The 14,530-nt window shown below is 39.4% G+C and overlaps 1 protein-coding gene across 1 annotated transcript; it reads left to right on the plus strand.

The window, feature by feature from the left end:
- Window positions 4,860–13,975, plus strand: LOC109212558 (eukaryotic translation initiation factor 5B-like). The gene is made up of 12 exons (XM_019376210.1): window positions 4,860–4,963; window positions 5,412–8,228; window positions 8,333–8,440; window positions 8,518–8,621; window positions 8,744–8,834; window positions 8,913–9,023; window positions 9,151–9,216; window positions 10,329–10,388; window positions 11,349–11,906; window positions 12,817–12,936; window positions 13,158–13,277; window positions 13,397–13,975. The coding sequence occupies exons 2-12, from the start codon at window positions 5,496–5,498 to the stop codon at window positions 13,460–13,462; spliced, it is 4,137 nt and encodes a 1,378-aa protein (XP_019231755.1). The 5' UTR covers window positions 4,860–4,963; window positions 5,412–5,495; the 3' UTR covers window positions 13,463–13,975.

Consider the following 14,530-nt stretch of genomic DNA (forward strand, 5'->3'; position numbering starts at 1 on the left):
CTTAGGATCCACCTTGATACCATCATAAGATACAACATGACCTAAGAAGGCAACTGAGTCAAACCAGAACTCACACTTTGTAAACTTGGCATAAGGTTGACGATCCTTAAAATTTTGAAGTACAATCTACAGGTGCTGCTCATGCTCCTCTCTACTACGAGAGTAATCTAGAATATCATCAATAAACACAATCACTAAGGAATTAAAATAAGACTTGAACACTCAGTTTATCAAATCCATGAAGGCTGCTGATGCATTAGTCAAACCAAATGACATCAACAAGAACTCATAATGACTATAACGGGTCCTGAAAGTTGTCTTAGGGACATCTAATGCCCTAATCTTCACCTAGTGATAGCCCCATCTCAAGTCAATCTTTAAAAATACCGTGGCACCCTGAAACTGATCAAATAAGTCATCAATCCTAGGCAACGGATACTTGTTCTTGATAGTAACATTATTTAACTGCCAATAGTCCATACACAGCCTCGTCGATCCATCTTTCTTCTTTATAAACAACACGAGTGCACCCAAGGTGAAACACCCGGCCTAATGAATTTTATCAAGCAAATCCTGCAATTGATCCTTCAATTTCTTTAACTCGACTGGAGCAGATAAAAATTGACTGAGTACCCAGAACCAAACCAATGCAAAATCCAATATCCATGTCGGGTGGCATGATCGGTAAATATTCAGGAAAAAACTCTAGAAACTCTCTCACAACTGGCACTGAATCCATAGAAAGAACCTCTGCACTAGAATCCCAGATGTTAGCTAAGTACGCTAAATATCCCTTCTCAACTATACGTCGAACCTTCAAAAATAAAACCGCTCAACTAGTAGAATGACCGAGGGTCCCTCTTCACTCTAATTTAGGCAACCCCAGCATGACTAAAGTCACAGTCTTAGCATAACAATCTAAGATAGCATGATACGGGGACAACTAATACCTAGAATAACCTCAAAATTCACCATATCCAACAACAAAAGATATACTATAGTATCAAAATCATTAATAGTAACAACACAAAACCGGTACACCCGATAAACTACCATAGAATCCCCAACGAACATAGACACATAAATAGAAACATCAAGAGAATCACGAGGAATACTCAAGTGGATGCAAAGTATGAAGATATATAAGAAGATATAGAACCTGGATCAAACAACAACGAATCATCTCTATGACAGACTACAATTATACCTATAATAATTGCATCAGATAAGTCTGCCTCAGGCCTAGCTAAAAATGCATAGCAACAAGGCTTTGCCCCACTGATCTATCATCTGCCTCTAGGACGGCCTCTCACTGACTGGACTCCACCTTTAACTGGCTGGCCTCTACCTCTAGCTAACTGACCCCCGCCCCTAGCTGGCTAAGTGGGTGGTGTAGCAACTAGTTCTTGAATCATGGCATGAGTACCCTGATATGGCATACTGCTCTGTGACCTAGAGCAAAACCTCGCGACGTGCCTCAATCTTCACACACATAGAAAGCCCAATACTGACGTGGCTGCTGAATCTGGGGCTGTCCCTGATGACCTGAATAATCACCATGGTAGCTCTGTATTGGAGGCGCTCTAAATTATGGCTGCTCAGAATGACGTCCATAAACACTATGGCTGCCTAAAGTATCGTGAGAAACCTGGAGTGTTAACTACACTGGTCGAACAATATGGCCTGTACCAAAAGAACCCATGCCTCTATACGAGGCATCACTAAAACCTCCAAAATAACGGGGCCTCTTATCAGAGGCTGTCTCTCTCATCTAGACTCTAATGTGCTCAATCCTCCAAATCTCCACTATCTGTGTGAAAGAGGTCTCGGTCTCGGCCCCTCGGTCCATCTAAAGTTTGATGCCATAATTAAGACCCTCTATGAACCTCTGAACCTTCTCCCACTCGGTAGGGATCAGGATAGCTACATGATAAGACAAATCAACAAATTTGGTCTTATACTAGGTAATGGCATGCTACCTTGCTGAAGGTGCTCGAACTGGCTGTACAACTCATCTCTCTGAGTAAGGGGAATAAACTTCTCCAAGAACAATTGCGAAAATTGAGCCCATGTAAGAGGAGGTGATCCTGCTGTCCTGCTTAGTGCATAAACCTGCCACCGTCTCTTGGCTGAACAATAATCTAAAAGACAGTAGAGTACCCTCCATTGGACTCAACTAGTCCCAAGTTGCAAAAAATCTCATGGAAATGCTCTAAGAAGTCATGGGCATCCTCTGAAGGTTGCACCACAAAAGTAGGCGGGATGCAATTTTGTGAACTTGTCCAATCTCTTTAGCTCATCAGCTAACATCGGGGGCCGATCCTCGGGATGCGTGTTAATAATAGGCTGAACCGCCCCAACTAGTAGAACTCTTGCATCTGATAACCATGGGTCATCTACTCGGAGGTGTGAGTAGCGGGAGTCTGAACTCCTCCCCCGACTTGAGAAGCGATTAGTGCCATAGGAAACACACTGGCCTGGTCCATACTTCCCATGAAGCCAACCAACCATGCAGACTAAGTAATCCTGAAGCACTGGTAGCAATAAACCCCTCTGGGACCTGAGCTGGCCCTATCGGCTCGACCTGAACTAGAATCTCATCCTTCGGAGCCAACTGAGGCTCGATTGTGGGTGTTGCTGTGGGTGCCCTAGGCTGAGCTCTACCTCTGCGTCTGTCTTTGCCTCTGCCCTTGCCCTGACCCCTACTCTTGGTAGTGTGCAATCTGGGCTCCGACTCCTGATTAGCTGCAGTTAAAGCACATGTCCTCACCATTTGTGAGAGAATAAGAGAAGAAAAATTTAAACTTTAGGATAGATCAAAGTTGCACAATAGAGAAAGAAAGTGAAGTCTACTAAAACCTTATAACCTCTAGAAGATAAGAACATATATCACCATACTGATCCTAAAGACTTTACTAAACTTACTTATGACTCGTGACCTACGCAACCTAGTGCTCTAATACCAACTTGTCATGATCCAAATTTTCAACCAAAGGGATCATGATGGCGCTAACGCCACTAGCTAGGCAAGTTAATATATAACAATAATAAAGGTAATGTGAAACGTAAATAACATGATACTATAAATAAAGGATAGAATTCAGAAGAATTAGATCAAGTTCGAAACCCACAACCATCAGACAACTTCCAAAAATTGGAGTCACTAAGTACATGAACACCTACGGATTTAACTAAATTCAAGTTCTGGAATGATAGTACACTGTTCAAAACAAATAAACAGTAATAAGACGGGAGGCTCTAATGCCTGCGAACGAAAGTGCAGCACTACCTCACCCGGCCCTGTTGAAGCCGGCCTCACCCCCTCGGGGTGTTGTTATCTATCCTTTGCGCTGTTTGATTTGCGGGCACCAAGAGGAATTGGAACTCTTCCATTCGCATGGTTGGAAGCACCCGACAACGCTTGCCTCAATTCTTTCATGGCCTGGTCTTGTCGTGAGAGATGGCCCATGATAGCTTTTTGTTGTTCCCTCAGGATCCTTACCGTTTTCGCAACGTGCTCGTCTTCAGCGTCATCAAGAGTCGCTTCCCGTACGTGTCGGGGATACCGCCTGCCATGAACCGGCATGGCTATGTCTTCCTCGTTACGGGTGTCGCTGATTGAATCCTCGTATTGAGACGGATTTTCCTGTGCCTCAACGTTGTGTCTGGTGTTGACATCCTTATCTGCCATCTTTTATGATTTTTGCTAAGAAACAAAGAATCAAACAGATTAGTAATAGACACAAGAATCAACTCAATTACACAACTGTCTAAGCCCCACGGTGGGTGCCAAACTGTTTACTCGTAAAACGGTACAGTTAAATTTATAGCATGATTTATAGATAAGAGAATCGACTTGATCCCAAAATTATAAATATATTAAATAAAATGCAAGACTTATCGTTGAAATCGAGATAAGATAACAGGCAGCTTGGTTCCGGAAGCAAGGCTTGAGAAGGCAACAATAAGAATATTGATAGATAGAAAATAAAGTATTATTTAGCTTGGAATAACGTGTAGCATAAGTTTGTGAGAATTTTCCTTCCCTACTATGGCTGTTGAAGTTGAAGTCACTATTTATAGCTATACCTAGAGAATAAGGTCCTAAGATCAAGCTCCTCTTAAATGACAATAATAAGGCCATTGATGAAAATATATAAGAGCATGCTATGAATGCCAAAATTCTCTGTAACGGATTTTATATTTAATATTGAGGAATATCCTTCATTGAATGTCATTTGGTGGCAAATATTCGTTCGGCCCCATTAACAATGTTCCCTTCGGGGTCTGCCCGGTGCCAACCGAAGCTGTTGTCCTCGGTCTTGGTTTTCACCCGCTTTGTCTTCCGTCTGTCTCCGGTTCCATGTGTCGTTCTATCATTCGAGTATTTAATATGAACCGATTTTACCCTATATAATAATATTTAAATACTATACGTGAAGTAATTTCAAAGATTATCTTATATAACAAAATATTGATAATTAGTTCTATCAAAGGATATTTTTGAAATATTATAATTATTTTATCATTTAATAAGTTTCCTTCTAAGAAATCCAAAAAAGAGAATGTGAGTGGATTATATCAGATGATAATAAAGATTTTACTATATCAAAATAGAGAATGTGAGTGTATTATAATAACAATGAAGGCTATTCTTCTAAAAATAAACCTAAAAGACTTCTTTAAAATTATCTCTCAAAGAAATAAATTGATACAAAACACATAAATTAAAAATACATTAAATGAACCCATTTAAGATAAAGTTAAAACTTCTAATCCATGGAATAATATTATTAGTAAAACTATTTTATGCATTTTGAAACAATTGGAAAAAGAGGGTCTAATAAAAATTACTTACTCTGTACAAAGCATACCCCTATAAACTATTCTCACATATCAAACCCTTCTTTCTTATCGGCCGATTCCTCAATTTCTCCATTTCTCTCTCTTTTCAATCTTTCAGGTAACAGCACCGTCCTTCTCATGGCAGCTCAACGTCTTATTCCCGATATTAATTTTATCATCGGAATGTGTATTACTTTGTTTCTAGTTCTATAATCGTGTATCTGAGAATGAGTTTTTTTTTTTTTTTTTTAAAGTTTAATTTTTATTTTTTGGATGTGTTGATAAAGATAGAATTAAGATACATGTTGTTCCATGTGTTTTTAAACTGATTAGATCTGAGTCTATTAATCAGTTGAAGTAGATTTTGCTACTGTGGGATATTATTGTTTATTGGAGTTTTGTTCAGTGTTTTGGTGAACTAATCAGATTGTTGTAGTATTAGTTTTCTTAAATTTTTGAGCATCTGTTTTGATTTTGGATGGGGGGTTTTAAAGTTTTGTTTGGATTGTCAGTTTGTTGTATTAGTTTTGTTAATTTGGGTTTCGGTTTTTTGATTTTGGATGTAGGTTTTTGAAGGTTTGTTTCGTTTCCTGTTTTTATTGGATAAACAATACATCATCTGCCGAAACTGCTAGTGGTAAAGTTGCGTAATGGGGAGAAAGAAGGGGACGGAACGCGAAGAGGATAACCCTGAGCCTGCCAAGCAGGTTGCAGGTGGTGGGGGAGGTAAGTCGAAGAAGAAGAATCGGGGGGTGATTGACGATGATGAGTACTCTATTGGAACTGAATTGTCTGAAGAACCTTCGGTTCAGGATGAGTCACTACCGGCTGCACCTGCCTTTGGTAAGAAAAAAGGCAAGAAGGGCAAGAAATCGGGGCCCAGAGATGATGATGACGACGACGATGAAATGGACGAGAAGCATGTTGTGAAAGAGGATGATGTGCCAGACATAGTTTTTGCAGGTAAAAAGAAGTCATCTAAGAAGAAGAATGTGGCAATTGATGATGATGAGTACTCTGTTGGAACAGAGTTATCTGAAGAACCTGTGGTTCTGGAAGAAAAAGTAACAGGTGGCAAGAAAAAAGGTAAAAAAGGGAAGAAGGGTGGTGGGGCAAATGCCTCTAATTATGGAGTACTTGAAGAGGATGACGATGAGGAAGACAGGTTGGATCTAACGAGGGATAGTGACCAAGAAGATGGAAGCATTGCCCCCTTCTCTGAGAAAGTGAAGAAGTCGAAGCCGGGTAAAGGCCGTTCAAGTGTGTTTTCTACAGCTTTTGATACAATTGGTGATGAGGATGATGATGAAGATGGGCAACGGTCTGAGGAAGATGAAGAACCAGTGGTTGCTAGTACAGGGAGGATTGGTGGCAATTCATTTAGTTCGGCACTTCTTGATGAAGAAGAAGAGGCAGATACTTCTGTTTCTAAGTTGGAGGCTGAGACAGTTGAAGAGGATGATGTGCCAGAACTTATTTTTGCAGGTAAAAAGAAGTCATCTAAGAAGAAGAAAAAAGGTGCTGTCAGCATGAATGAAGATGATGTTAGGGAAGACGTTGAACCTGAACAAGCTAGCACGGGGTTTAATCCTGAAGAAGCTGATGATAACAGAAGCAAAAAGCAGGTGCCAGAAACTTCTAAGAACAAAACCAAGAAGAAAAAGGGTGGGCGTACAGTTCAAGAAGACGAGGATGAGATTGATAAGATCCTAGCAGAGCTTGGTGAAGCACCAGCTGCTGTTCCTGCTCCTTCTGAAGAGAAAGTGCAGGTGCAAGATAAATCGAAGAAGAAAAAGGGTGGTAAAACGGCTCAAGAGGAGGATGACATTGATAAAATTCTGGCGGAAATTGGTGAAGGGCAAGATACATCTGCACCGACTCCTGCTTCGCTTCCGCAAGAGGAGAAAGGTCAACTAGGTGATGATGCTGCTGAGAAGGAAGTAGTAGAAGAAGGAGCTGTGGAGTCTGCTGCTGCAAAGAAGAAGAAAAAGAAGAAGGAGAAGGAAAAAGAGAAAAAGGCAGCTGCAGCAGCAGCATCTAGTGTGGAGGAAAAGCAGGAAGAAACAAAAAATGATGCAAAAGGAAAATTGACAGATAAGAAACAGTCAAAGCAGGTTAGGGAGATGCAAGAGAGACTAAAAAAGATGAAGGAAGCTGAAGAAAGGAAGAAGAAGGAAGAAGAGGAAAAGCTAAGGAAGGAAGAAGAAGAACGAATTCGTCAGGAAGAACTAGAAAGACTTGCAGAAGAGAAGAAACGTTTGAAAAAGGAGAAAGAGAAGGAAAAGCTCTTGAAGAAGAAGCAAGAGGGAAAACTGCTTACAGGAAAGCAAAAAGAAGAAGCTCGAAGATTAGAAGCAATGAGGAAGCAATTTCTTGCTAATGGTGGGACACTGCCACTCCCGGGGGCTGAGAATAAGAAAGAGACAACTAAACGGCCCATTTATAAAACAAAGAAGTCGAAGCCACAAGCTCAGGCAAATGGCAAAGCCCAGGAAGAGTCTTTGGAAAGCACAGAAATTAAAGAACATCAGCAGGAGATTGTGTCCGAGGTTGATTCCATGGAAACTGAGAAGGTTGAGGATGTGGATTCGACGATTACAGAGGAAAAGTCAGAAGTAGCTGATGCACAAGAAAATGAAGTTGAAGAAGAAGAAGATGATGAGGAATGGGATGCAAAGAGTTGGGATGATGCTGATCTGAAACTGCCTGGTAAGAGTGCTTTTGAAGACGAGGAGGTAGATTCAGAACCGCAACCTATAACTAAGAAAGAGATTAAGGCTGCAAGTTTAGCTGCTCATGATGCAGCCACTCTGCCTGTTGCTGCCAAGTCGGTTATTCCTACTCAAAAAGCTGCTGCAACTGTAGCAGGTTTACCTAAGAATGACCAAAGTAGGAAGGGTGAGCCTGAGGATAGGGTTGCAGACCAAAATAAGCAGAAAGGCAGCCCTGAAGACCGGGTAACAGTAAAACCTGGTGTTCCTCCTAACCAGAGTGAAGACAATCTCCGGTCTCCTATTTGCTGTATTATGGGTCATGTTGATACTGGTAAAACCAAGCTACTTGACTGCATACGAGGCACTAATGTTCAAGAAGGTGAAGCTGGAGGGATTACTCAGCAGATAGGTGCAACTTACTTTCCAGCTGAGAATATACGCGAGAGAACTAAGGAGCTTAAAGCTGATGCCACACTGAAGGTCCCTGGTTTATTGGTCATTGACACTCCTGGGCATGAATCTTTCACGAATCTGCGTTCTCGAGGTTCAGGTTTATGTGATATTGCAATTTTGGTTGTTGACATTATGCATGGGCTAGAACCACAAACCATAGAGTCACTTAATCTTCTGAAGATGAGGAATACTGAATTTATTGTTGCTCTGAATAAGGTGAAGATCATCTATATCGATGCAATTTTTTATGGTTTTATTTTGATTGTATTCTTTTAATTTGAGTTGCTTATTTTATTTCATGTGATATTTTCGCTATGCAGGTGGATAGGCTGTATGGATGGAAAGTTTGCAAAAATGCTCCCATTGTAAAGGCGATGAAGCAACAGTCCAAAGACGTTCAGTTTGAGTTTAATAATAGGCTTACTCAGGTTCTTATAACTCCTCGATTTGACCATTCCTCAATTGGTGGACCTTATCTCTACAGAATTCTGTTCAATTGTTACAGGTTGTTACCCAGTTCAAGGAACAAGGAATAAATACAGAGTTGTACTACAAAAACAAAGATATGGGGAAAGATACTTTCAGTATTGTACCAACCAGTGCTATCAGGTGTGTCTATTTTTGCGTATATTCCCCTCTTATTTCCCTTTCTGGGGTGTCTGTCTAGCACTCCATTAGACTGTTGATTTTAGCTAAATATGTTGATTCTCTGGATCTTATTGATGTAACAGTGGTGAAGGTATTCCTGACATGTTGTTGTTACTTGTTCAATGGACACAAAAGACAATGGTCGAGAGACTTACTTTCAGCAATGAAATTCAGGTATCATTTTCACATATCATCGTCAGTTAAATAGAGATTCTCAATATGGGTTGATTAACTGTTGTTACTCTTTGGCAGTGTACGGTTTTGGAGGTTAAGGTTATTGAGGGTCATGGGACAACCATTGATGTGGTTTTGGTTAATGGTGTGCTTCATGAAGGAGATCAAATAGTCGTTTGTGGCATGCAGGCATGGAACTCTCCTCTTTTCTTGTCTGTTTCTTTAATCTTTAGGGAGCCATTACTTCCTTGCTATGTTTAGATCCTCCATCATGGTGAGTGTCTAAACGTTATAATTTTCTGCTTTTTGTGTCTAGGGACCTATTGTTACCTCAATCCGAGCATTACTGACGCCGCACCCAATGAAGGAACTCCGAGTAAAGGTATGGAACTACGCATTCCTTTAGGCACTCCAAGCTATTATTTTTGCATTAAAACATCTCTAACCTACTTATCAAAAAGATCTTCTCTAACCTTAGTTCAACTCCTTCGATTTTCCCGAACTTGCTAGGCATTGAGGAGTACTAGTTGTTGTTAGTTCAACTCTATATAATTATTGAAACAATGAATAAGCTATTTGTCCCGCCTGTATCATCAAAAGTAAAAGGCGAAAAAAGAATGGGGCTTGATGGGTGGGGTGAATTAATAAACAGGTGGGCTAAAAAGCGAAGTATGTATGTTGTGAGTATTCAGTCTTCTAAATTTTATATTATTTTTCATCGTTGTGACTTAATTGTGAAAGGTTGTGCAAGATCACTAGGATGTTCAAATAACCTAAATTTCGGTCATGACTTCTAGATCTGTTTGAATCTTACATGATCATATTCTGGTAATATCTATCCTGGGATTGTCATGGTACGCACTGAGCTAGAGTTATTAGGTTTCTCAATGCCAAATGTGGCTTACAAAAAATTGAAGTTTTCTGTGGGGCTCTAGCTCAAGAAAGATGTGGCTGTATGGAAAGTTGAGTTCATGAAATCTGTTCTTTTCTTCTTTTAAATTAGTGATAGGTATCAGTACCTGGTTCATTAGACCTCTATCTTTTGAGTTATGTTAATCATTTCATGCTCATGGATGCTTTCATGGACATGGGGATGTTGAGCTCGTACTTCTAGATTGCTGACATACATAGACACACTTGGTTTACACCACTTTTAATTTTCTCTGAACAAAAGAAACAAAGATCAGAAATTCGCCGAGGCTTCCAGAATTGTGTCTCAAATCCCAACTGCCCCTCCTAAAATATGCGTTTTCCACTATCAGTAGATCCACTTTAATTCTAATTTAATTTTCTGAATGTGGGACACGAGTCTGCTGGTTCAGTTATGTCCTAAGTTATTTTTCTGCATTTGGACCTTCTAATCCATGGAGCATGAAAAAAATCTGAAGAATGAAGTGATTGTCATGTTAATTTCTTTGGATTTTTGTGTATATGATTTATCTAATGAAATACTGATGAAAGTGTCTTCTTTTGTTTGGGCAAAATCCTATTCAGGGAACATATTTGCATCATAAGAAAATCAAAGCTGCCCAGGGTATAAAGATTACCGCTCAGGTATTGTCATCTACTTCTAAATCTGTCTCTTATAAAAAAAAAGCTATCATCTACTTGTAAATCTGTGAGCTCATTTTCGGTCAGTCTTCAGATCAAGCTTAGACAGTCTATTGGGTAAGATTTGATGCAGAGGCACAGAAGGGGATTATATGGCAACTGATCTGTAACGTATGTAGTTGAATCTCAGTGTAATTTGTAGTTAGAATTAGATGATGCTATATTTGGGTGCCTACGTTTTTTTAATAAAGAAATTATTTAGCATTATTTTGTCTAGGATCGGTCGGTGGCAGAGGAGGTTTCAATGCACTGGATATAGCTTTTGAGTATTGATTACTGTTGAAAGTCTAGCAACTTTTCACAAAGATTTGGAGGAAGCATCTCAATTGCACAAAAAATATAAGTGGATGAGCTATCTCTTTGGCCTTTGCACGTACACCCCTTTCCTTTTCTCTTTTCTCCCGTCAGGAAACCAACCAATCCACTGGCATCTCATATTCAACTAATTATGGTGAAATTTGTGCTAGAGGATGAGAAGGTTATTCTAATTTTGGGCACAGATTGTATCTCTTTTTCTTTTCCCTCTCTGTTCATGATGTCCCTGAACATATTAATTCTGTTCAGGATTTCTTATATTCCTAGGTTGGATATTATGTGATACATCTGCTAGTAGTTCTGTTGGAAAAGCCCGTATTAATATTATCCTATTTTGATTTAGGATAGTTGTAAGAAATCCGATGGTTGTTCTTGTGTTGTTCTGTTCAACGAAATTTGACTTGGAGTCCAACCTGCGAGCCATAAACTTAGAGTCCCTCGCATGAATGTATTGATATGTTTTGTTACTGATGTGTGATGCTGGCACTACTTACTATTTTGGTATCGATTCAGTGGTTTTTTCCATTAATAAGTGAGACTGAGGGAATTCTCCCTTCTGCCCCCTTGGTTCTTTTTGTTCTTGTGCAGGGCCTTGAGCATGCAATTGCTGGCACTAGTCTATATGTTGTGGGGCCTGATGACGACGTGGAAGACATCAAAGAAGCAGCTATGGAAGATATGAGGTCAGTGATGAACAGGATCGACAAAAGTGGAGAGGGAGTATATGTTCAAGCATCTACACTTGGATCATTGGAAGCTTTGCTGGAATTCTTGAAGACTCCAGAAGTAAGCATACCTGTCAGTGGGATTGGCATAGGCCCTGTGCATAAAAAGGATGTCATGAAATCTAGTGTTATGCTTGAGAAGAAGAAAGAGTATGCAACCATCTTGGCCTTTGATGTTAAAGTGACACAAGAAGCTCGGGAACTTGCAGATGAACTTGGTGTCAAGGTTTTCATGGCTGATATTATATACCACTTGTTTGATCAGTTTAAGGCCTACATGGACACTATCAAGGAAGAAAAAAAGAAGGAAGTTGCTGAAGAAGCAGTCTTCCCTTGTGTGCTCAAGATCGTACCAAATTGTGTCTTCAACAAGAAGGATCCAATTGTTCTGGGGGTTGATGTTCTTGAGGGCATTGCCAGGGTATTAACTTTTCTTGTCTATCGTCTCTTGATTCATTGATTTCATTTACCAACCTAACTGTAAAACACAAAGGAAAAAAAAGAAGAAGACAAATAAAAGGTAATGTGATCTCTGCATTTCATTTGGGAAAACCATTGTGTGCACATCAGCAATACAAATGGGAATAGATGATCAATGTTTAATGGGTTTCACTGATACTATCAGTTTCTCTCTAATTTCATTCTTCCATTGGATTGGGGGAAGGGATCTTGCTTGTTCACATTGATTTCTCGTTAAATGTGAACTTCTTGGTGTATCGCCGTTCTTGAGACGTAGCTGTTCTGACGTAAATAAACTTATGGATAGTCAGTATTCTGGAGACTTTTTGTATTTGTTTGGTGAAACTATACTGTAGTGAGCAATCTTCATTTACACCATGATTTTGCATGTCCAATATAGGGTTCTTATTTTGTTTTACTTACGAGATTTGGTCCTTGGAAAAACCATTTTTTAGTTCTAAGCCCATTCCATTTCTCTTCCATCATTGATTCTGTCATGCCGCCTTTAGACATGATGAACATTTAACACATACAGGATTCAAGTCCTGTCTTCTTGTTCTTGATCCTCTTTAGTTTGTTCTAGTTAGATATTCCTGCATAGTTTCATAGGAGTGTGTACATCATGTTCTCTCCTGGTTTACTCCTCCACATGTATTTCAGTTTATTGTTTATGGCCATGCTATAGGGTTCACATGATTAAGCTTTTCATTGTCGTGCTGGCAGTAGTAGCACTCGTCAATTTGCTACAGTGTTCAAAGAAAATAAAAGAAATAGTAGCACTCTTCAATTTTCTTTTACATAATCATCAATCATGGACTGCAAAATTTTCCTGTGTATTTTGGTCCTCATTGTGCTGAACTTAATCTGAACAGATTGGAACTCCAATATGTATTCCTCAAAAGGACTTCATTGATATTGGTCGTATTGCATCCATTGAGAACAATCACAAGCCTGTTGACTCTGCGAAGAAAGGCCAGAGGGTGGCTATTAAGGTACGAAGTGGTTGACACTTTGTATATATCCTTGTGGATTAGTTAAAAATTTTCTTTCTTTATGACCTGTTTGTTGAATGTAGAGTTGATGTAGTAGTTTCTCTTGGTTCGCAATATAATCGTTTTTTATCTCATAGTGACCTTTTTCATGAGTTTTAAGAAATTGATTTTGATCTTTGCTTATATACCCATGAGGTCTCACTTATTGCACATTTTTGCAGATTGTCGGATCTAACCCTGAGGAGCAACAGAAGATGTTTGGCAGGCATTTTGAAGAGGAGGATGAGCTTGTCAGCAAAATTTCAAGGAGGTCCATCGACATACTGAAGACCAATTTCCGGGTATGTAAAGTAGAGCTTTTGGTGAAGTTCCTTTTCATTAAAGCACCTTTGTTTATTCGCTGCTCTTCTGTTTTGAGCTACTTTCTAGTTTTGCTGAGTACTACTTTAACCTTCTACAGAAGGACCTGTCTGTTGAGGATTGGAGACTTGTCGTGAAACTGAAAACCCTCTTCAAGATAAATTGAGACAGTTTATTCATAGCTTTTGGAAGAAGTTGATTCCTGGGAGTCCTATAAGCACCACACTTGGGGATAGCATTCATCGAGTAATAAGTGGTGATTTTACCAGAAGCGAGGAGTTTGGACTCCAAAATAGAAGGCACATCGGGGACGAAGATGAGTAGAAATGAAGAACGCAAAGTACATTGGCTTCTTCAAAGAATTTCCTTTGGTTGGTACTACGAGCATTTTGTACATGGGTTTTTTTGGTACTAAAGTGTTAAAAGGAGCACCGAATTCACACAGCGTTGACCAATTGTAGAGATGAGTATCTGGTACCGGGGGGTAAAAGATGGCAACAAATTTTGTGTGATACAGAATTGTGCTTTTGAGTTTGATATACAAAAAACTGCAAGATTACTGGTTGCTATTGTTGGCAAGTCCTAGTAATTCTTTTTTGTTTTCTCAGAATTGTAGACCATACTTTTGGAGGATACACACCGGGATATGAAGAAATTTTCTTCGACGCATTTCTAAGCATACCAGCTCAACGTTCCTCGCCTTTTTATTTTACAATATCAATCTCTACTAACATATACTTTAACATTGTGTCATACACTGTTCACCATATCTCATTTTCTTGTGCAGGAGAGAGCCTTGAAACTAACCGTTGGATTTTGCCTATCACAGTAACTTAGGATTTTGCATAGAGGAATATCTCTTTTGATTCTGAAAAAGATGTCAATTTCCCTTTAACTCACGACCTTTACGGTTATATGCTCTATTTTCACCTCTTGTGGTGGTGGTGTTTCCCTGTTTTTTCCTCACAAGTTACAATGAGGTAAATAACTAGTGAGGAATAAGGACAATTTTATGAGCACCACCTACGATTGACTCTAGTTTTAGAATAAGAAATATTTCTCAATTTCGACTCTTTAACATCATAAATCTATTTTTTTGGATGTAGAAGGTTGTTCTTGGACCTCGAATACGGTCTATTTAAACCATAGATTTAATTCTTTAATTAGCAAATCAAGTTCCAATGTTTTGTTGGCCATTGGGTGCTAATTTATCTCCTTTTTCTAGTTAATCTAG

This window comes from Nicotiana attenuata, chromosome 2 (genome assembly GCF_001879085.1).
Source record: "Nicotiana attenuata strain UT chromosome 2, NIATTr2, whole genome shotgun sequence".
Taxonomy (NCBI): domain Eukaryota; kingdom Viridiplantae; phylum Streptophyta; class Magnoliopsida; order Solanales; family Solanaceae; genus Nicotiana; species Nicotiana attenuata.

Bases quoted from the DNA above. Each gene is read 5' to 3' on its own strand.
- LOC109212558 (XM_019376210.1), top strand. From the start codon at position 5,496: ATGGGGAGAAAGAAGGGGACGGAACGCGAAGAGGATAACCCTGAGCCT. The intron at 9,024-9,150 runs GCATGGAACTCT...TTTTGTGTCTAG, and splicing joins TAGTCGTTTGTGGCATGCAG to GGACCTATTGTTACCTCAAT. The intron at 9,217-10,328 runs GTATGGAACTAC...AATCCTATTCAG, and splicing joins TGAAGGAACTCCGAGTAAAG to GGAACATATTTGCATCATAA.